The sequence below is a fragment of the Lepisosteus platostomus genome, chromosome 5 (assembly GCF_059453375.1).
Source record: "Lepisosteus platostomus isolate fLepPlt1 chromosome 5, fLepPlt1.hap1, whole genome shotgun sequence".
Classification (NCBI taxonomy): Eukaryota; Metazoa; Chordata; class Actinopteri; order Semionotiformes; family Lepisosteidae; genus Lepisosteus; species Lepisosteus platostomus.
Window position 1 is genome coordinate 17,822,372 of NC_142615.1, and position 22,226 is coordinate 17,844,597.

At 44.0% G+C, this 22,226-nt stretch overlaps 1 protein-coding gene, 1 long non-coding RNA gene and 3 other non-coding genes across 5 annotated transcripts; 2 read left to right on the forward strand and 3 right to left on the reverse strand.

Moving 5' to 3' along the window:
• Positions 1-6,407: 6,407 nt before the first annotated feature.
• Positions 6,408-6,480, forward strand: trnaf-gaa (transfer RNA phenylalanine (anticodon GAA)). The gene has a single exon. It is a non-coding gene; the product is annotated as a tRNA-Phe (tRNA).
• A 2,785-nt stretch (positions 6,481-9,265) lies between these two features.
• LOC148664341 (uncharacterized) lies at positions 9,266-9,614 on the reverse strand. The gene is made up of 2 exons (XR_015936491.1): positions 9,436-9,614; positions 9,266-9,357 (listed from the first exon to the last, which is right to left on the reverse strand). It is a non-coding gene; the product is annotated as an uncharacterized LOC148664341 (long non-coding RNA).
• Positions 9,615-9,717: 103 nt separating this feature from the next.
• LOC148664342 (zona pellucida sperm-binding protein 3-like) lies at positions 9,718-11,647 on the reverse strand. Its single transcript, XM_088632878.1, has 7 exons — positions 11,090-11,647; positions 10,873-10,988; positions 10,694-10,800; positions 10,440-10,614; positions 10,245-10,362; positions 9,940-10,040; positions 9,718-9,859 (listed from the first exon to the last, which is right to left on the reverse strand). Exons 1-7 carry the CDS (start codon positions 11,645-11,647, stop codon positions 9,718-9,720), a joined length of 1,317 nt encoding a protein of 438 aa, XP_088489004.1.
• Positions 11,648-14,891: 3,244 nt separating this feature from the next.
• trnam-cau (transfer RNA methionine (anticodon CAU)) lies at positions 14,892-14,963 on the forward strand. The gene has a single exon. It is a non-coding gene; the product is annotated as a tRNA-Met (tRNA).
• Positions 14,964-18,805: 3,842 nt separating this feature from the next.
• LOC148664344 (U7 small nuclear RNA) lies at positions 18,806-18,863 on the reverse strand. Its single transcript, XR_015938895.1, has one exon. It is a non-coding gene; the product is annotated as a U7 small nuclear RNA (small nuclear RNA).
• Positions 18,864-22,226: the final 3,363 nt, after the last annotated feature.

Genomic DNA, 22,226 nt, shown 5'->3' on the forward strand with positions numbered 1-22,226 from the left:
TTATCTGTGTGAAAACAGGAAATATCGATGGAGTTTCAGAAAGTAAACAGAGGTCTGGAACACCATATCTCAGATGTTTAATAAATTGAAGTTTGTGAGAACAGTGACAAATCACCACCAAATAAAATACAATTTTAGAATACAAGCAGTTTGAAATTATTAGTTATTAATAAATCACTTAACTTTGAACATGTTGTGATATTTAGAAATAGCAACAAATCAATATAATTTACTATTTTAGTTTTTCAAAGAAATGTTTTTGTTAAAGGAAAACTCATGCCAGGAGCTGGGTTCAAACAAAGCTAAAGCTGAAAAGGGCAGGCAAAATGTTTAAGTAATCATGGGTGAATGAGACAAATTGATGCAGATGTTTAGAAAGAAAGTGGACTATGGTAATATTTTGAGCTTACAGCCTATCCAATATTATTCTTTATTAATCTTTCATATCACATTAAAATGAATGTTTTTTTTAAATGTAAGAGAATACACAACGCGTGTCCTCTATAACACTTCAGTGTACTTTTTAATCAGTTTAATTTTTATCAATGTTATACAAAGCTTAAAATTATTAAATTGTATGTACCGTTTAGACTGTTAAATTCTGTAATTGACAAAAGATTGTCCCTCAGTATTGACAGGGATTCAAAACCAAACATTTTCTAGCAACAGCGCAAATGCTGCACATGAGACATTAAGCTTTCATAGCTCCACCTGGCGGTTTTACAAGATATTTCACCCTACTTTGATACATCATGCGGTATCCTACAGTTCTTTGCAGAACAAGCACTGCTATTTACTGCACATTTAGAATGGTTGGATCTGTAGTTCTACTCAGTTTGGTGTATTCTTGATAAACCAAGCTGTCGCCCTCCCTCCAACTCACCATTCCTCCTTTATGGTAGTGTATGCAGAGAAACCCATGTATATAAACCCACAGGGTCAATTGCAATGGACATCCCAAGTTAAAACACAGCTGCGTGCTAAGTTAGTACGGTACATTCTGGAGATCATCTCCCGCTCCGAGTTCAATTGCAGCAAAAACATGTGGAACAAAGATGGAGCTCAGCTCAACTTGTGCTTAATCCGGTTCCAAGGGCTCGGCCTTGTTATACTAATTAGCCCGAACTGGAGAGGACTGTACATCAGAACACTTCTGATTAGTAGGATAATACATAGGCCACGTTAATATACAATTACTTTTCTGTTTCTTCTTTATATTCAAGCTAAATTTCCTGACAAATCAGTTAGTTTTTAATTTAAGAATTGCATTTAGGCTACAATTCACCTGATGAGGCTACGTCATTATTAAATGAGATACCCAATTGTAATTAGTCATGAAACAAATGAGAACCGCAGCTGTGCATCTGAAATTAAACACTACTGTATTATTGCAGCATAAATTTTGTTTAACACTCCAGATGAATAAGTGGACACATCGTTATAGCTAAATCATTACAAAACACACCGACTAATAACCAGTAAAGTTAAGTTTAATTTTTAACAGAACTGGAAATTAAACTTGTGCAAAAAAAAAACAATTGTTCCTCCGACCTAAGCATTTTTTTTTTAAGGCAATACATTTCTTTAGCAGGGTGTGCCTTGTGCTTACTTTTCAGAACTTTGATTTTCTCTCTCTCCTGTATCAGTAGGAGCGTACATTTCAAATTAAGTTATTTTTTAGTCAGTTCCAATGTCTTCCTTTCAGTTCAGCTCAACTTGTGCTTAATAAACATTTGGAACAAAGTTGGAGCTCAGCTCATCTTGTGCTTAATCCAGTTCACAGGGCTCAGCATTGTTGTTGTGCTATTTAGCCCGAATTGCAGGGGACTGTGCATCAGAACATTTCATCTGATTAGTAGGTTAATTCATAGGCCATGCTAATTACTTTGTCTCTTGTTTAAAATTAGTCAGGAAATTTAGTTTAAATATAGTTTTTAAATGTAAGAATTGCATTGAGGCTACAATTCACCAAATGAGGGATACTCAATTGCAATAAGTCACAAAACAAATGAGAACTGCGGCTGTGGGCTTGAGACAGGACACTACTGTATTAATTTGACATTCATTTATTTTTAACAGAACTTAACTGAAAATTAAACTTATAAAACTACCTGAGCAAATAAATACAACAATTATTGTTCGTCTGACCTTCTCAGAATCAGTTCCAGCATCTTCCTTTCAAAGTGGGGAAGTGCTTGCTGGCGTGTTGTTTTGCTAACTCATGCTTATCCTTTATAACGGTATCTTCTGACACCTGCGCACAATCCAACAACATTACAAGACCAGCACTATAACAGGAGTCATAAAAACACAAGAAGCCACATTGAACGAGCTTTCAGAATTGTAAAACAACGCTTTGCTTGTCTGTCATTTGGTTTGCATACCAGTCCATCAAGAGCTAGCACAACCCTGGCTGTTTCAACACAGTCATTGGATCACAGCCACAGGACAGAAAAGGGACTGTAAACCATCATAAATCACTTAAGATGCCAAGTTTTTTCCTTTAACATGCTTGGGTGCCACCTATTTCCTCCTCATCCCTGCTTTCCTCCGATAACCACAAATACGGAGACCCACCACTAAAATATTTAACAAATCTATCCAGTTGACTCCTCGATTTTATAAAACACATTAAAGGCTCACGCTACATTTATATAAATAATAGCTTAGGTTCTGTTCTCTTCACTCCCTAGCACCTTAAACTTCACAGCTACTAGTAATGATTAACATTCAACATAAGTAAATGTCACTTTTGTAAATACCCACATTAAATCAACTTCATCATGAATAAATGTGGTATGAGTGTTAAGCAATTTTAATTAAATATTACAATGTTTCCAAGCGACGGATGCATAAATTCAGTACGTGGTAACGATATTATTTCCATTATATTCTGGAGCCTTCTAATGCAATTCATCGTTATGGTACTAAGTTGCTCAAGCCATATTAAGACGTGGTTTAAAATAATTCACTAGTTTAGTCACTTCTAGAGGGCAACAACTATTACTCTGTGTTCGTTGCAATTGAGAACAGGTTTAGTACGGTGCTGGACTAAGCACAGCAGCAACGTTCGTTGCAATTGGACTTAAGGTGGAGCACAACTTCAGACCACAGCTGCGTACTAAACACGGGTTGAACGCCTGTTAGTACTTCACTTTCAGTTTGTTGCAATTAACCCCTAGACTTCGCACTATGAAGGTGTAAATCAAGCTCAAGCAGAGACAACCCATTAATGGCTTTCATAACTTCCATTAGTCTCCACCTCTGCCTTCCCTAACTCATTCTTGATCTTCCTAAACTAGGCGTTTAACTGAAATGCAGCCCAATGATACTGTTTAGTCTGAGAAAAAAAAAATATCATAAGCGCTATTCCTGACAGCCTGAAAAGAAACACAGATTCCTATAGCCTCAACTGAGCAAAAGAGTCCGTTTCTGCACCTTCTGAAGTATTATTTTAAAAAAAAACTCCAGCACTGGCTGGAAAGGCTGTGGGTGTCCGGGCTCAGCGGTTATATAGGACAGGACTCAGCGCGCAGCAGGTGTGACTCATTGCTCTGCGCTGCCCGTGAGGAATGCGCGTCTCTTCCCTCGACACGCCACCGCCTCGCTAAACCGCCTTCATACTCCCCAGCGGCAATAACATCTCCATTTATTAAATTTATTCTTCCATCTTAACCCAGAAACCTCCTGGGACGTTTCTGTGAACCGGTAAAGCTCTCTCTGTTGGTGGTCACAAGTAGAAACAATGCACGAGCTGAAAGCAGGAAGTCAAGCACTCCTCCCTCACTGTATATCTGGGTCCAGACTTCCGAAAACTCCTAAAAGTGAATTTCCAGAAAGCCATATTAAAGTCTCCCATCCCTTCGTTTCAAATACATAAATTAGATGAGTTCGGGTTCTTTTCTGATGTATTTTAATAGTTTGGCACTGTACCTTGTTAAATATGTTACAGGCAAAGTTTATCAACTTCATGCGAGGTTTTGCGTGGATACAAAAACATTATATGATATCTATAACACACGTGAAGAGTGAATCTGAATTAATCAGAATGCCTCGCTGCACCAGAATTGTTATTTACGTATTTTAAAAATACATCTGGTGCATCTGAAGACAGAATAAAACCCAGAACTGTAAAAGGACGACAGACCATTAAACTGTCTGGTGATATTGCTGCATGGGGCGCAAGATCACAATAGAACACGTTATTGTAAAAAATGTTTACATTCGTGAATGAGTATTTTTTTTTAATTATACCAAATGTCCGTTAAATAATGAATTACGTTTATCAGACCATAAACACTATTATATGAAAAAAAAACATTTACTATATATGCATTTAACTTGCTTTTTTAAAAAACATGACAATACGGTAGATGAAAATTGTTGTTCAGCGCTCTTGTATTAAATATACTCTACCAGCCTTTTAAGTCATGTGTCAGAAATAAAGTGTATAAAATTCGCTAAATCAAACAAAACACAAGCGCTACGAAAAAGAAAAAAATGTGTTTATCCTGCAATTTTATCTTGCTGAAACGTTTTTTTTTTTCCTGTGGCACTAACGGGCTAACGGTTAGGATTCCTGGTTTCCTGATTACATAGAAATGTGTCTCTCTTGTCTTACGGTGTCCAAATGACCAGTTCAGTGTAGAAAGGAGCAGGGTAAAACACCGGGGTAAAGTTAGCTTGAAGTTCGAAAACGATTTTGCCACGCCTGTAGCGTTTACACGAAACCTCTTAGAATCGCGAGAATACTTGCTTTGTGCATAAAATACATTGTGAATGCTTTCTCAGCCTTTACTTTTTCGTTTATATTACATTTCTTGGACCAAGCACGAATAGTCTTTTGTCCATATCTTCGCAACGGAAGCACAGAACGCCTTCAAACCAAATGCATTTTAAAGACCACGACGTGGATATTTCCACAGCCTCTACATCAAAGTATCAGTGAGCTAATTATCTTTTTTTAAACCTCCGGTTTTTCATCGATGCGTAATTACGCACTAACTGGAACCCGGGGGACCGCTGTATACACAAGTTCACAACGCGAGAAATACTGTTCAATACGGCTTCATGCGAAAAACCCGTATATGACCATAGGCAACAGAATAGCGCAGTCTCCAATTACTCAGACTGTAAGCACGGGAATAAAGCTTTGTCTGAATTCTGAAACCCTTCCTTTACGTCCTGTTTTCATTCAGGTAAGAGTCAACTATATGCACAATACTACTGACAGCAGGAAGATTAAAATATTCTTTACTCAGCAGCTTATTAAAAACAGCTCCCATGATGTTCAAACCGATTTTTTACACAGAACACTGACACAGCTTTGCGTTCTGAATCTCTTTTTCTCGTGTGTTTATTTAATGTGGCACAATGTACTGGGATAGGGGTATTCTGTTCACAAACCAATATCATTTAAACCACAGCACCCACAATGCTGCAAGTAAGTGTTTTGCACACTAAGCAGAGAGCGATGTCTTCCTCGTTAGTATAGTGGCAAGTATCCCCACCTGTCACGCGGGAGACCAGGGTACATCAGGACACGCATTGAAGTGAAAGCAGGATGCGCTGCGACATCCACTGTGCAGATCCCGCCACACTAAGAGGTGAGTGGGTCTGTTCGATCACAGCGCTAGGCGAATCCCCAAACAGTGTGCATGGCAACAAACGAAACGGGCCTGTTTCCGCCCGGTTTCGATCCGGGGAAATCGGGCCCAGTAGTGGCGGGATCTCTACAGTGCATGTCGCAGCGCTTCAATGTGCTTCCTGATGTCCTACCCCGAGAACAGAAAAGACAGCATCCACAGCAACAACAGCTCAGGTCTCTGTACAGGAGCTAAGCTGCCCTCATCTCCTCTGCTCTGCGGCTCCTGCGGAGTGGAGTCCTGCCTGGAGCCGTGTTTGCAGGTGGCGGCTCCCCGCGCCCTGTCTGTGCGTCGTGTCCAAGAGCTCCTGGGAGGAAGAGAGAGCCCTCCCACTCGGGGGCTTTTCCACGGTCTGTGTGAGGAGGGGCGGGTGTGTCCAGTAGCTTATCGAGCGGAAGCCTGGGGCGGCGGAGAGCTGTGATCGTGCAGACCTTGAGGTGTCACCTCTTTGTCTGCTTTCCCGCCCCCCCTCCGCCCAAGCTCTGCTCCAAAGTAGCCCGGCAACCCCTCACACCTGCACGTGTCACAACCTAAGGTGCGGTCATGAGACACCCATGGGGTGTCGTTCTGTTCTTGCTAATTGTTTCCTGCCCGTCGCAGGCAGGAGTCCATGCGAGGAAGATGCGCTGGACAGAGCTCAGAGGGCGCAGCTGGGTGGCTTTCCTTCTGAGTGACGTTCCTGCAACACTCTCCCGCTACTCTTGGTGCGCTCATGCCACAACACAGGAAGGCTGGAGCAGGTGGCTGTGGGCTTTGCGCACCGCCGAAATAGCTCAGTTGGGAGAGCGTTAGACTGAAGATCTAAAGGTCCCTGGTTCGATCCCAGGTTTCGGCATTTTGTTTCATCGCGCCCTTTGTTCCTCTCTCCAGCGCCCCCTTCCTAAAGTGACGCGTCCCTTTCTCAGTGTACTCTGAATGATGTAGTCTCACATCAAGATGTACTCTGGGTAGCATGAATGAGTCAAAGGTAGCATGTCAAAAGAAAGGAAGTGACTTCTCCCCAAATATCTACTACAGAGGTATCAGATATTGACAGTGAACTTCCTCATGTGTAATTCCTAGACTGAGATAATGTCTCCTACCGTGTTTATACATACTCCAGATGTTATTCATCCTGTTTGTTCCCAATGCTGGTTCTGGTATGAATTCTCGAGGAGTAATGTAGACATTTAAGATTAGTGTTCTAATGACAAGGGACATCACTTAACTCTGTTTTGTTTTGAAGGCAACAACGCCTCAGGACCTCGTGACCTTCAAAAAGGGGGGATATGTAGCGGCGAGGCTTAAAAATAAGGCAGAATTAAGTGTTTCTGAGCTTTCCCAAATTAGGCCTCATTTCTCTGTTCATCTCTGTGGTGCAGCCACAGAGAAACCATTCATGCAAGGTGATTTAAGGTCCAAGGACAGCTCCCAAAGGGGATGCACTTAGCTAAGCCTGGCTATCATGATCAATGGTCACCCATTGGCGCCTATCTGTCTAGGGAGTGCCAGTTGGACATCTGGACTGCATTACTAAGTGTCAGGAGTAAGTGACTCATATCTCACCTTGATCAACCAATCAGGGACTGGTAGGGCCGAGTAACCCACGTGGGACTCTGATGCCCATGGAACTTTTAGCCAATCAATGAGCTGAAGTTCCTCCAGGTAAAAACAGGCAACACAGAGATTCAGATTCAGATTGAGATTCAGCAAGATTCTGGAGAGGATTCTGTGGACTGTTCTAAAGGGAATTCAAAGGAGAATTCCAGGGCAGGACGGCCCAGGAGCAGAAGGCTCCCAAGGGCAGGACATTCTCGCAGCGCGCCTCCTGACCATCCTGAGACTCAGCCCGGACAACCATGGAACGGCCAGTGTGTCCGAGTGCCAGAACCTTCCTTTGTTCGAAGAGTCTAGAGTGGAGGTTGCCAGAGAGTAACCAGCAGCAGGCCTCGTGAACAGGTCGGAACTGTGGAAAGCTGAATCACTATTCAGAACTAGCTCTTCATCAGGAACGAACCGGTCCTCTTCCTGACTTGCTGGGACCCACAGTCATCTTTTCTCCTGTGCACAAACTTTGCTAGTTAAAGCCAACAATGAGCATCAGCAGCGCACCGTCGCAAGCCGCACAGCACAGCCTGGCACCGAGCCAGAGAGCGCGGATTGGACAGCAACAGCCTGCAACTGTTCCTTTGTGCCCGCAGGAGATCTGAATCCCCAAAGATTGGATGAGTATTCAACTTCAATGCATTACAGCTCGAGAATTCAATTGTTATCCCAACCAGTTGATATCAATTTAATTCCTAAGAGTTATGTACTTGTTTGAGTATCTAATGTAGAAGTTGTAACCAAGTCCACTTTACGAAACGGTCTTAATGAATGATATACTGAACGTATGTCCTCTTGATGTGTAACTCTTTGTAACTGATTGAATATATATCTTTTGTATTCTGATAACCCTCTCGATAAGATCTGTTAGTTTTACATGCATATTCTATGTATTAATAAATGTATCCTTGTGTATTAGTACCTGTGTGTGCGCGTTGTTTGAGTTATGTCGCATGGTTGGATTCTAAAGCCATCAAAAGAATCAACTTTGTGATTTACTGCTACAATTAATAATTGTCTCAGTAAATGCCCAAACCCTACAGAACTGGTGCCTTCAGAGAGCCACTATGATTACATATTTGGCGTCCCTGAACCGGCATAATCTACAGTACCACCATCCATGGTCTCCTCTGTCTATTGGAATTGTTTTATCCTGTGTATTCTTATTGTAATTATTTCAAGTGCTTTGCGAAGCCACCTTTGGAACCATTATATAAAATAGTTTATCCTAAATCCTTGAAACTTTAATAGGGCATTGCAGTAGGGCTAAAAATTAACAGTGTTAGTGGGCCAGCAGGATTTGTGCAAATTATAGGTAGTCACAACGGGAGACTAGGATTCACTTGAAATTCATGACATGGGACACTGAAACAGTGGAGAGGCTTTGTGTAGTAAGCGTTCAGTCTCAATCTACACAGTCTGTGCTGCTGGTAGAGGTGGTTGTGAACACTTGTCTTCCGGATCAAGTACTGGGATCTCCAGTTTCAATCTGAATACTTCCCGTGACTGTCCAATACTGTGAAACCAACACCCATAAGACAAGACCTCCAAGATTCTAACTGTACCTTTATTCACTGATGTTTGGGCACCAGAATTGTTCCTCTGCTAAGGAAGGGAAGGCCTACTTTACACCAAGCCCCTGTTGACAATCCCTTCCTTGTGTTTCTTTTAGGAAGTTTGTGCAGCCTAGAATAGGACATCAGATCTCACTCTTACTGGGCACTACAGTAGCAACTCACACTCCATAAGCACTACCCCTCTGGGAAACAGGAGGACTGCCAGTATATTGAACACCTCTGTCTCTCCCCCAGTAAAAAAGTCACAATGACCTGCCCAAGGAATAGTGCGGCTATCTTCCCCCAGTACAATGCTTTATTACTCCAGCCATTTTCAGTCCTCATTGGCAACAATACGGGAAGCATTCTTGAAAGGGGAACCCCCACAAATACTTCCCTTGATTAATGGGTCTCACTTCCCTTGAATTCCTCCACCCCATTCAAACCTATAAACCATAAAGAAACAAGGGCAGACAGAAGGGTCTTTCACAGCTTTATTGAGATGTTGCCATTACAAGGCAAGTGGAGGCAGGAGAGTCACAAGGGCCAGGCTGGAGCCTTCATTCAGGCACCTGGGGAGGAAGAAGGAGAACAATCCAGCTACACTGCAGGACACCACCCCTACAGGAGCTCCTCCTGCCAGACCCTACCTGTCCACTGGCCAACATCTCCAAAGTCATCTGCTCCCTCCACATCCTCACTGGTGCTCTCAGCATCTTCACTGGAGGTCTGAGGGTCTCCTTCCTCATCCTCAGTCCAGTCAGCTCCCACATCCAGAGGAGCTTCTACTGGTGCCACAGCCACCCGACTGCTGGTCACCAGGCTCCTGGGACCTGTGGACAAGCAGCACCCAGGAGTAAGGGATCCGCTATACCGAGAGACCCACAGTCTACTCATCTAAACAGTCCCTTTGTCCAGCACGGGATCATTCCTCAGTTGTCCAAGCATGGTTGTCTCTTGGGCAGAGATGCATCCACAAGGGATAGAGAACCAGACCCACCTTCATTCCGACTGCCAGCACACCTGGACTCACAGCAGGCACAGACCTCATGGTCACCATACAGCTCCTCCCACCTGGAGGAGAGGAGGAGGACAGGTGAGGCCTAAACCTGGCATGTCCCAGAGCACCCTCAGCAGGCTCCTTGCAGAAGTACCTCTTAGCCTCCCTGTTGTAGGTGCAGGACTTGGTCCCTGGTGTTGCTTTAGCAGGAGCCACAGCCATGACACAGTGCATGTACAGCTCAGTCACTTCATGCTGCAAGAGGGAAGGTCACAGCATTAAGGGATCAAGGCCAATAGAGACAGAGGGACAGAGAAAGACCTTCTGCCATCAGTGAAGGCAAGCTGGCAGCTCTAGGCACTACAGCTGCCACAGTCTGGTTCACATCTAGATCATGGATGTGAAAGCAGACCATGGATCAGTAGAGCAAGAAGGCTGAGCAGCCTTTGAGAGCAGTACCTTCCTGGACAGCTTCTTCTGGAAGAGGAAGCCATCAATTGTGAAGCGGAGAACATCCTTCTGCTTGGAGGGGACAAACCTGGACAGGCAGCCATCTGCCTTGCTGTCCACCATGCACCTGGGGACAAGGACAAGGATGAACCCCTGCAGGCTCTCAGGGCTCCTGCCCACCTCCCCTCCCAGAAGGGGCCGTACCCCAAGTTGTCGATCACAGGGAAACGGGGCTGGGAGTGCTGGTCTGGTTTCTCCGTTACATAACACGAGTGGATGTACAGCCTCTGCTCTGCTGTGGCAAAGTAGGCAGTGGCCTGGAAGTACATGGGCTGACCCAGGAAGTACTCATCCTTAGGAGAGAGCCGGACCCAGCGGGCTGGAGAGAGAGAGGCAGCATTACACCTGCACACAGCACCCCCTGCAGGCAGGAGGAGCCACTCACTCAAGGAGCTTACAGTTGGTGGTGAGCAGCACAAAGCTGTGTTTGTTCTTCAGGTCCTTGAAGAAGGTCCTTCTCCTGGCCCACGTGGGGACATAGCCAACCTTGTAGGAGTAGTGGAACCTGCAGAACAGAGGGGATGAGGGGCTTCTGGACACTTTCCTAGTGGCTTCTCAGCAGCAGAGCCCTGCCTACCTGTTGTAGGAGCACTTGACCGGCACAGAGAAGGGAATGAAGCGATGCACAGGTGCACTGGAGGAGGGCGGGGCATAGCGGAGAGTGTTGGAGTACACCAGGCGGCCCTGGACAACCTGCAGGGTCACAGAGGAAGGGATATTCCCAGGAAAGGCAACCCCGACACTGGCCCTACAGCTCACGTCGATACACTGCCTGTAGATGAAGACACACTTACCGATCGCTCGGTGCCGCACTCGTGAAGCCCGTAGATGAAGTAGAAGTAACTGCGTGTGGTTCGGCTGACGCTGCAGTTGCCCAAGGTCACCTCCGATGGCCGACAGCTGAAGCCGAACAGGAGCCGACTGACCCTCACGTACATCCTGCTGGAGTCACACCACACAGCCACTCCTCGGGTGCCCCCGATGGCCGGGCGAGCCGGCTGCCGCCCTCCCTGGGGAGGAAACAGGACGCTCTTGATGTAGGCGGGTAAGGGGCGGCTGCCGGCTTCGGGCTTCATCTTCTCCTTGTCGAAGTAGGGCGAGTACGCGTCTCTGGACACGGGAAGGCGGCGAAAGTCGGGAGCCAAGGACTGCGAGTCGTTCTCGCTTGCAGACAGGTCTTCGGAGGGCGCATCTGCCAGGTTCAAATCCTCCAACTGGGCTGCGTCTTCAGGAGCCGGGAGGTCGGCCTGGAGCGCCAATTCCCGAGAGTCCCAGCCAGCCGGCCCGGCGGAAACCAGTGCGGGGAGCCCGGCCCCTGTGCACAGGCACAACATAAAGAGAAACGAGCGCATCGCCAAATTAACGTCCCGCTCAATTGCTACAGGAGTAAAATAAGTAAACCAATAAACTGTGTTGAAGCAAGAAAGCATAAAGTGTGAACACGGTGACTAGGTTTTTATACTGGCAGGACCTGTTACCGCACACCTGGTCACACAATCAACACAATCAATTACATATAGAGATCCGGATTGTTCTCAGCGTCTAATTAGAACCTGATTTCAGTCTGAGGCGGGACTCCGTGAAGCCGCCTGAACATTTTCCCGTGTTTATCTGACCTCAGCGGAGGAGTTCCACGCAATTTCGACAGAATTAAATCACCCACACGTGTAAAATTTGCTCAGATTAATTTATTGTTCAATTAGTTTCTAATTTCCGTGGAAAGTGTGTTAAACTCGCTGTCAGACAGAGTACGGAACATGCGACAAGTCCGTCCACACTTTCTTTTATCGAGGGGGCTGTTCTATCAACACGTACCGCAATGAAAATAATTTTACTATTTTTCATGTGTAATTGCATGTCATATTAAAATGTGTAATACAAGCATTTCTTTGCTTCCCAGTAAAGAAATACTGATCAGCTTTTGACATGATCTGATAATAATTTGTCTGATTTTCCAGAGATTGCTTTTGCTTCGCAGCACTGAGAACCTATGGAAGCCCGTTTCCGCCAGGGAGTAAAAAAAACGCACTATGGTATCTCAGAATTGTGACTTAGAATCATAGAATTGCGACATAAAAACTCAGAATTTTGACTTTATCTCTCACATTTGCGACTTCGAAAAGCCCATATTTCATTGTCTGACCTTTTGTTATTGTAACGAATTCGGGTTCTAGGGCTTGTGCCCTCGCCGCTCCCACCCTACTTCGTGCCTCACTGTATTGGCTCAAACCCAGGCCTTGCTAGCTAGAACCCGAATCCGTTACAATAACAAAAGGACAGACAATGAAATATGGGCTATTTCGAAGTTGCAAATGTGAGATATAAAGTCGGAGTTGTGAGTTACTAAGTCGCAATTCTGAGTTACTTAGTCGGAATTCTGCGATACCATAGCGCGTTTTTTTGTAACTCCCTGGCGGAAACGGGCTTTCATACATTTCAATTAGTCTGATCAGTGCAGGACAAGTTAATGTAGAATCATTACTATGTCTGTCTCTTGTTTGTATATAAATGAATGTCTTTGACAACTTAATGTTAGTTTTTAATTTAGTTTTACGATGTAGGTCATGTGTTAACATATGCACGAGCATACGAAATGTCTCACTCCTGATTCAGCTCATGCTCCATAGGAGAGAAGAGATTCCTCCTGCTTCTCGTACAATCATATCAGAACAGAAGCCCGTGTCGCCCAGCTTTGATTCAAGAGCGACTCGCATCTTCAGCCCTTTTTTTCTTCGTGATCCTAATTTTCTTTAGTTATGATCAATATTGAACTTTTTCTAAATAAAACGACAATAATCAAACATGCAGGCAGACTTTTAAAAAGTATTAGGAGCTGACAGGGTGCCCCTTTGGAATAGTTGTCAGAAAATGTGAGAAAAGGAAAGGTACGTAAGCTCTCACACACAGCATTAGAGATTGGCATCTGATGAAAAAAACAACTACCTGTCTCCCCAGCATTTAACGGTGCTGTTGTTTTGATTTTACATATTGTTAGCATTTTAATGAATTGTTAAAAGATTGATACACAAATCGCTAAATAAGAAAACGTAAAAACCCTAGCTGTAAGCAATTGGCCATTCATATTCCTGAATTTTAAATCCCGGTGCAGCTAATTTGAAAGCAGAGTCTACCATTTACTGTATTGCAGAAGCGTATTGTTGCCACCAAGGAAAAAAAATCCTGAGTTTACAAGAGTAAAGAGGAAACAAATGCAAACACCGTTAAGAAAAAACACACACGTCTCAGGCCTTAACCATGACAAGGATGGGATTTGAACCTAGACGAGCAGAGCACAATGAATTAGCAATCCAAAAAGTGACTCCTGTTAAATTTTATTTTCGCTTGCTCGATTTGTAGTACGCTCCTAAATCCTTACAACCGATAAACAAAACGGCTTCATGTGCCACAGCATTCTGCTGCAGGTACGGTTTGCACCGTGTATAAGGCGAACCCGAATTACATATTTCAAATATGTGAAGAATTTCATGAAACCTGAAAAAAGATCACAGCCGATGTCAGCAATTCAGAGCCTGTAGGCAGCTTCAACAGAACAAAACGATCTGAAGCCGCAATAATTTCATAGAGTGTATTGTGACACTCTAACCACGTTGTTGCTATTACTGCTACTGCTACTGCTGCCGTTGCTTTAAACTCTACTCAGCGGGCAAGTAAAGTTGTCCAAAGAATAGACTACTTTGAGCCGTCCGAATTCCATTATGTGAATTTAAGCTTTTTTTTAATTAATAACAGCATTAGTAATACAATGCGTGCTCAAAAACCTTACTTATTAGCTTATGAAGCAATAGTGTTTCGACAATTTGCGGTCTTCAAAAAGTAAACGCTGAAGTTTTTATACTTCCTTGTGAGCAGATCACCTTTGATTTAGAAAAGGAAAACTTACTCCCCTGTTGCTTTCATTGCAATATCTGAATCGAGACCCAAGCGCTAAGAAAGCTGAAAAACGCAGAAGTCATAAACCCGATTTTAATTTAGACACACATTTTCTAATGCAGCCTTCATTACAAGACAGTCTATTTCTCGAAAGCGTGTTATGTAAAAAAGAGAAAAACGAAAATATATGGATGACAATATTTAAAAGCTGAAGATTTTACTTTTGAGAAATTGTCATTTTATGTATCTACAGTAGACGCTTTTTAACCACTGCTTTTAGAACTTTGCTGTGCTTCCTGAATCATTTTCAGTGTTATAAACTGGGTGTGGAAGTAGCGATCACTTTGTAGAGCAGTTGATAGACTGGAGCTGTTCAGACTACTCTTGTTATTCCTCAAATGCTTCCATCATTTTTCTTTCAGGCTAGGACGCGAGTGTGTACATGTGTTTGGTTTTCGTTTCACTGATTCTCATTGAAGATTTGTGAATTAACAAGGAAAGAATCAGTTGCCTCGGAAAGCAGAAGGTTTGGTTCTCAACGATCTTGAAGACACGCCCATGTAGAGCAGCGTGTGATGATTCGTATTATAAAAGACCAAGTGCTCAAAGTGACGTCTGCGTTTGCCGTTGAAACTTTTCATCTTGGGCGCACTTTTAGAGAGCAAAGATAGAGCAGTTGTGTTGAATCACACTGTGACTGCTGTCAGCAGAGTGGCGCAGTGGAAGCGTGCTGGGCCCATAACCCAGAGGTCGATGGATCGAAACCATCCTCTGCTATATATTTTTTATGCACGATTGATAAGCACACCATCAGTTTAATGAAGTGCATTAAAACTGATTTTTCTCTCCTGTGTATGCAAGCTTCACACTTACGGTACTCTTTCATCTTTACCAATAGCAGATGCCCAAATGTATCTTTGGTTGTTCTGCGATCCTTGATAGTTTCCTCAAATCCTTCAAATGAACATCCATATCAAAGCAATTGTGTTAATATATATTACAATTAAGGTACATATTAAAAATATCAACGCACATTTGTATAATGCTCATTTAATAATAATTGTCAAAGATTGTCAAGTTCTCCAACAAATGAACAAATGATCGACAAATGATGATTAATCTCTTCTTGAATATAATCTCAAAAAAGAACCATTAAGGTTTACTAAGATCAAAGCTTAATCAGTGTATTAAGTTTAGCTTGCATCATAGTAATTGAGCAATAAAGTCTGTCCTAATTAAAGAGTACCCAAAGTTTGAAAGTACAACGTAGAATAAGAGTACCTTTAATTGCTCTAAAAAGATTTGTGTCTCCCAGGCACCTCTTTTGTCTTTGATCTTTCTGGTTTGTGCCAGCGAAGTTGAATTCCATCATCAGTTAATTTGTCTTAAGTCTGAAAACCAAATTATGACTGAGCTTAGACATTTCTCAAGCGAGTTTTCACTCAACGTTTATTTACTCAAATATTTAGTATCAAATGTACTACTGTAATCCTTATATTTTAAAAGACAATTTAGCGGTTTTACACGTTGCAAATTCAGTGGTTAACAAGGTATCTTTAAGCTAAATTTTGTGGATATTTTAACTTGATCAAAGTAAAAATGTAATGTAAAAACATAAAAAAATCTATAAGCAATACCTTAACAACACTGTGAACACACTTTCTTTGAAATCACTGTTGCCTACTCTCCAAAGTTGGTTTATCTGGAAATAATATTATATTAGAAATAATATTAGAAGCTATTTTTACTACTGGATCTTCACTAATCAACTAATCAGACATACCCATTACACATTTTCACATTTTAACTCCACTTTTCTGCAGTATTTGCTAAGTCCTAGAATACAAAGTGGCAATATTTCAAAGTTCAAAAGTTGTAGTAATTTCTTAGAACATGAAGCTTTTTATAAAACACTTTATTTTGGCATTAAAATAATTAGCAAGATTATACATTATAAACTAAAAATAAGAATGTATGCCAGAGATGGATCCTATTAATCAGATGTAAGCTGTCATATAATGACCTATCTGTAACCTATAATACTAGTAGTGAATATTTTCTACACCACAGAGAGAATATAATATCATACCAGTACGTTTTGATTGTCCATGTTGTCAAGGACTCACTTGTGTGTACAGGACTCTTCCATTGTGATCAGCCTCTTGATGTGGAATTGGGAGTTCACCAGTTCTGTACACTTTCCCACATGGCTCAGTTCATCTCTGATCTCTATCAGGAGACCCAATCCCCGAAACTCTGAAATCATTCACATTTTGTATCAGCATTTGTAAGGAATTAGGTCAGGATTTTTTTTACACTATTGTTATATTAGCATTACTGTAGTGTTGCTAATGTGCTACATGCAATTTATAATCCTAAAAATGTAAAATTCCCACATTTGTAGTTGATTTTGTGTGATCTTCACCTTCACACTATTTTATATGCCATTTATTGCTTATTAACGTACTATTTTTAATCAAAATAATATTAAGACCTGTATGTATTCAAATAGTATTATCATTATTTATACTTACGCATCAAAAGACGATTGCTGAGAAAAACATGACAGTATTTAACCTAAATGGCAAACAACAAATATCAGCAATGCATTGTGGTATATAACCAGAAAAGATGCTGTGTTAGATATGTTTTCAATTTCAATTATATATGCATTTATTAATGTTGTCAATATTATTACGGTTGCAATTTAACCATGGTGAGAACCCCTGCCTGTCATACAGGAGAGTGGGGTTTGATTCCTGACAGGGAGCTAAGGAGCTTTTTCTATGACCTGTTTACAATTTAAACTGTAGTGTGAGACACCTTTCTTCTACAGAAATCTATTTTTTAAAAAGGAGATGAATTAGTTATAACAACACAAAACATCAAAGTGAAGGAGCTTTTCAGCAACTCCTTGGCTACATGGGAATTTAGTTTTTTTGACAGCAGGGTCATTTGCAAAATTAAACAAGGAATTGATTCACTCCTGTGGAATACTGTATAAAATGGAAGACAGGTTTGATATGGAAACAACTACACACATTTTAGTTTTTTTTTCCAATTGTACTCCCATCAAAGTGACATAAGAAAAGTCATTGTCAGAAGTGAGATATGAAAACAAGCCACCAGGGGAGACCGGTGTAATAACTTCACCAGAAATATATTGAAAACAAATGGGCTGTCACTAAGGAAATTCATAGAGAAATACAGGTCCCACCATAAAACACCATAAGGAGTGCAAAATATGTTAAGTTATTTCTGTACTTCATCAGTGTCGGTAAAAGAGGGACTCAAGGACACAAAGACTCTAGTTTGGGATTCAGGCTGAGAAAGGGAAGTGTGACTTTGGACACAGGGCATTGCATAGAGGAACAAATGGCGCAACGAAACAAAATGCCAAAACCCCAGATTGAACCAGGGACCTATAGAGCATCAGTCTAAGGCTTTCTCAGCTGAGCTATTTCAACCTCTGTGTACGATCTAACCTCTGCTGTCTGCAGTAGCCTCCCAAAGTTCGAGCATGGGTGCACGAAGAGGCGTGGTAGAGCGTTATGTCATTCAGAAGGGGAGTAATCCAGTTCAGCTCTCTGAGGTTTGGTAGATACATCTTCTTCCTGAGTAATGTAGGATCAACTTCTTCAGGCTGGAGGAAGGGCTTGCATTTCGGCAGTAGTAACTGACTGAATAGTGACTTCTAGGACCTGGTCTTATCAGGTTGCTTTGCCACGTTTGTCAGTTCTGCTGAAAAGACCTGTCTCTAGGAAATTTAGGAAGCAAAAGAATGACTATCTGAAAGGTGACATGATCTGCTGGCTGTTTGATGTGATGTGATGAATGACACAGGAAATTCGAATTCTTGCAATAAGACAAAACAAGATCCATAAAACACTGGCAGGAGTGCAAAATGTGAGAACATAAAAAGACACCTGTTTCTGCCCAATTTCAAACAGGGGATCTTGCGCATGTGTGATGAATGTGATAATCACAATATTACAGAAATGACAGCAGCATTGAACATGGCGAGACGTAAAAGATTGTTAATTCCCTTCAAATACTCAGTGTGTTTATTCTGCTGTATTAATTTACTGTGCTCATCAGGCAGTAACAAACCTGTTATCTACACACTGCTCCCAGAGCTGGATAGGTGACTCCACATTCTACAGCTCTCTAGCAAAAGAGGAAGTCAGACTACAGAAATGGAGAAAATCTCCTCTTCAGAATGTGGAAATATATTCCTGAGAGAAGTCCTTTCTCGAAGTTCAACACTCTCTGCAAGTCACCCATTCCCACCATGCGCAGTGTAGTGGTTATCACATTCTCTTAACACACCAAAGGGTTTCAGTTTGAAAGCGGGCGAAAACAAGTGATCACTTTTTGCACATTTGTCACTGCTGAGGTTGCTTTATGGGTCTATGCTGATCAATTGGAAATCAAATGGCAAAAAAGACCCTTTCCCACACCTAAGGTCAAATATTAGGAATCCAAACTGCTCGAGTGTATGGAAGCACACAGCTTTATTAAGATTTCCAAGTGCAAGATCTTTTTATTCATAAAAGACCCTATTTATGTTGTATGAGAAATATACTAATATTAATACAGAATCTTTTTTCACCAAATAAATGGGCTTCCTGACTTCAGAAAGCCTTCTAGACAAATACTAAAAGAGCAAAAATTCCATTTGGTAAATGAAATGAAAACACATACCCTACCAAACCTTGAGTACAGGCCATTCAGGGTGATAATACAGAACCATTTATAATTCAACAAATAAAACCTGTCAACTGCTAATCACCACTTATCATAAAAAAATAAGTAGCAATACACAGTAGGGGACTCTTGGGTGCAAGTTAAATCCATGCAAGAAGGGGGTTTAGTGTTGTATTTCCAAATCAGATATGCAAATGAGAGATCTGGCCCAGCCAATCTCAAAGCTACCTTGGTCTGGAATGGAGCTGCTCCCCTCTTCTAGTTATTCACACTGGAGTTAGGTTACATATTAGCACATTTCATCTAACAGTTGCTCCAGAAACAAAAACGTAAACAAATGACCTGGACTGTGACCACACCTATTAGAATGTAGTTCAACAGATAACTTGTAAACCTTGTCATAAGATTTTTTTTGTTCTACAAAATATACTTTATTCCGCAAAAAAAACATCTCAAAAGGAACATCTCACACATATTAACACTCCATGTAATAAAAAACAACGGCGATTGATTGTCCGTTATCAATCTTTGCAAGTGGGGGTGGATTTGCGCAATTAAGAGAGTCCCTCCAAACCTACCACTCGCTATTGTCCTTTAATCCCTGTATAGGGCCCAAAGTCCTTTCCAGCACTCCCTCGCCGTGGGGAAACCCCATTTGGCGACTAGGCGCTTCGTCCTCCTCCTGAGGGCCGATGGGCTCCCGCAGCGCCCGACAGAGGTTGCAGTAGAAGATGCAGTCGAGTTTCAGGGGGAAATGTGGGACATCTCGACCCCCTTCCTCGACCGGCTGACACATCCGGTTTCTCGTGATGTACTCGTACTTGCCGCCCCAGAGGAAGCCGAAGATCATCCCTTGCAGCGCTTGTCTGAGTCTGGCCGGCAGCGGGTACACCACCTCCAGGTAAACCAAAGCCGGCAGGATGTCTGCTTTCAACACCATCACTTTCCCTGTGTAGGACAGCGACCACGTTGTCCACAGACCCAGCTTTGCGTTCACCTTAGCATCCTCTTGGTCCAGTTGTTGGTCTCGTTGTCCTGGCTCTGGAAGGAAACCCCCAGTATTTTGAGGGGCTCCGTGCAGAGCTCGAGAGCCTCCGGCGCCGTCGTCCTGTGCTTCCAGGGCCCGAAGAACTTCAGTTTGCTCTTTCGGCGGTTGACTTTCGACCCCGAGGCTCTGGAGTATTGCTCCATGACCTGCAGGGCCCTCCTCAACCCCCTGTCCGACCTCAGGAACAGCGTTGTGTCGTCGGTGTACTGGGAGATCTTCAGGGTTTCCCCCGCGCCTCCCGGTATCTCCAGGCCGTCGATGACAGGGTCCCGTCTCACCGTCTCTGCTAAGGGCTCTTGGAGAGCAGGGAGATGATGCCCTCCCTCATGGTGTCTCCGAGTTTCCCCCGGCGGAAGATCTCCTGCGCCACTTCCACCAGATCTTCCGCCAGGGTGTCCCAGAAGCAGGTGTAGAATTCCTTGGGGAGTCCGTCCGGCCCTGGCACCTTGCCATTCTCCATGGACAAGAGCGCCTCCTTCAGCTCCTCGGCCGCGATCGGACCATCCAAGTCCTCCCTCACCTCCTCCGGTACTCGTGCCTTCAGCTCCTCCAGAAAAGCATCGCCTGCCTCCACCTCCGTCTGCTTTTCTGAAAAGAGCTCCATGTAGAAAGTGGTGGCCGCTTCTACCTTGTCGCTCTCGTCCAGCACTTCCTCTCCATCTCCCTGTCTCAGGCCGTGGATCACCCTCTTTTTCTGGGCTCCTCGGACCTGATTGAGTTTGCGGAGCCTCTCCTTCAGGTCCCGTTCCCGGGCTGAATTGAAGGCTCCTCCCCCGTTAGCCGAGCTGTACTCCTCCTCTAGTTGTCTCTGGAGTCGTGCAGCTTCCTTCCTCTCCCTGGCAGCCTTCCGTCTGCAGTACGTCTGCTCCAGGGTTCGGGTCCTGTCTTTCACCGACTCCCACCATTCCACCATGGAGCTGTAGCCGTCTCTCAGATCGACCCAGCTCGCGTAGTCTTTACGGAACAGCGCCTTGAAGTCGTCTTCCTCCAGTATCTCCCGGTTCAGCTTCCAGTACCCACGACCGAATGCCGGCAGGTTGGTGTTAGCCACCACCGTCAAGCGCTCGTGGTTGGAATACCACTCCGGGGACACCGTCGCCGACTCCAGGGAGCAGGTCGTGTGCAGAAAGATGTAGTCCAGGCGGCTGCACACTCCCCGGGAGTTTTTCCATGTCGTTCCGGCGTCGTTAGGGCGGCACCGTCTGAAACCGTCTACCAGGGAGAACTGCTTGAGTAGCGACTCCAGCTCTGCCGAGCTAGCGTCGCTCCCCTTCTCCCGGTCGACGTTGAAGTCCCCGCCAAGCACCACCTGTCTGTTGGTGGCGCAGCAGCTGGCCAGGTCAGCAAACACTTCCTTCCGGATAGAGGGTTCTGTCGGAGCATAGACGTTAATTGCTCTCAACTTCTGCCCCCTCCAGTCGATCTCTGCGACCAGGATCCGGCCCTGCACCACCGAGAAGGAGGAAACCAGCGTCATCTCTGGGTTTCCGAGGAGGATTCCCACTCCGGAAGAGTGGACCCCTCCTACGCTCCAGCATGATTCTCCCTTCGTCAATTCCCTGGTGAATGTCAGCTTGTCGCTTTCATCCTTCAGGTGGACCTCCTGTAAGAAACAAACTGAGAAAGACTTTGAGGCCAGATCATGAAAGAATCCCCATCTTTTCACCGGGTCTCTTAGCCCTCTCACATTAGTTGTTAGAAAGGTAAGTTTCACAATCATGATAATACAAGTGAAAGTTGAACCTCCTCTCTTTGTGCTTACAGTGGAAAACTTGGGAGTCTACATCTGGGCACTGTTTAGCCTAGATGTAACTCCTCTCGTTCGGGTCCTGGGGGAAATATGCTGGGCTCCCTCCAGGTCTCGCTGGGGACTGAAAGGTAAACATGCTGGACAGGTCCAGCCCTACCATCAGTCCCGGCTCCAGGGCGGCTTCAAAGTAATCCTCGTCTTCCTCGAGGATACTCTCCGCCACCGCTTCGGGAAGGCTTTTTTCTTCCCTTTCTCCAGGAGTTTCGGGGACCTCCAGTTGCTCCTGGGCCTTGGGGGAGGGGGGCTCCACTTCCTGGGCTGCCTCTTCCTGTTGTCCCTGGGCCTCGGGGGAGGGGGTTACCTCTTCCTGGGCTGCCTCCTCCTGTTGTCCGTGGGACTCGGGGGAGGGGGGTTCCGTTTCCTGGGCTGTCACTTCCTGTCGTCTTTGGGCCTCGGGGGGGAGGGTTTCCATTTCCTAGGCTGCCTCCTCCGGTTGTTCCTGGGCCTCGGGGGAAGAAAGTTCAGTTTCCTCTAG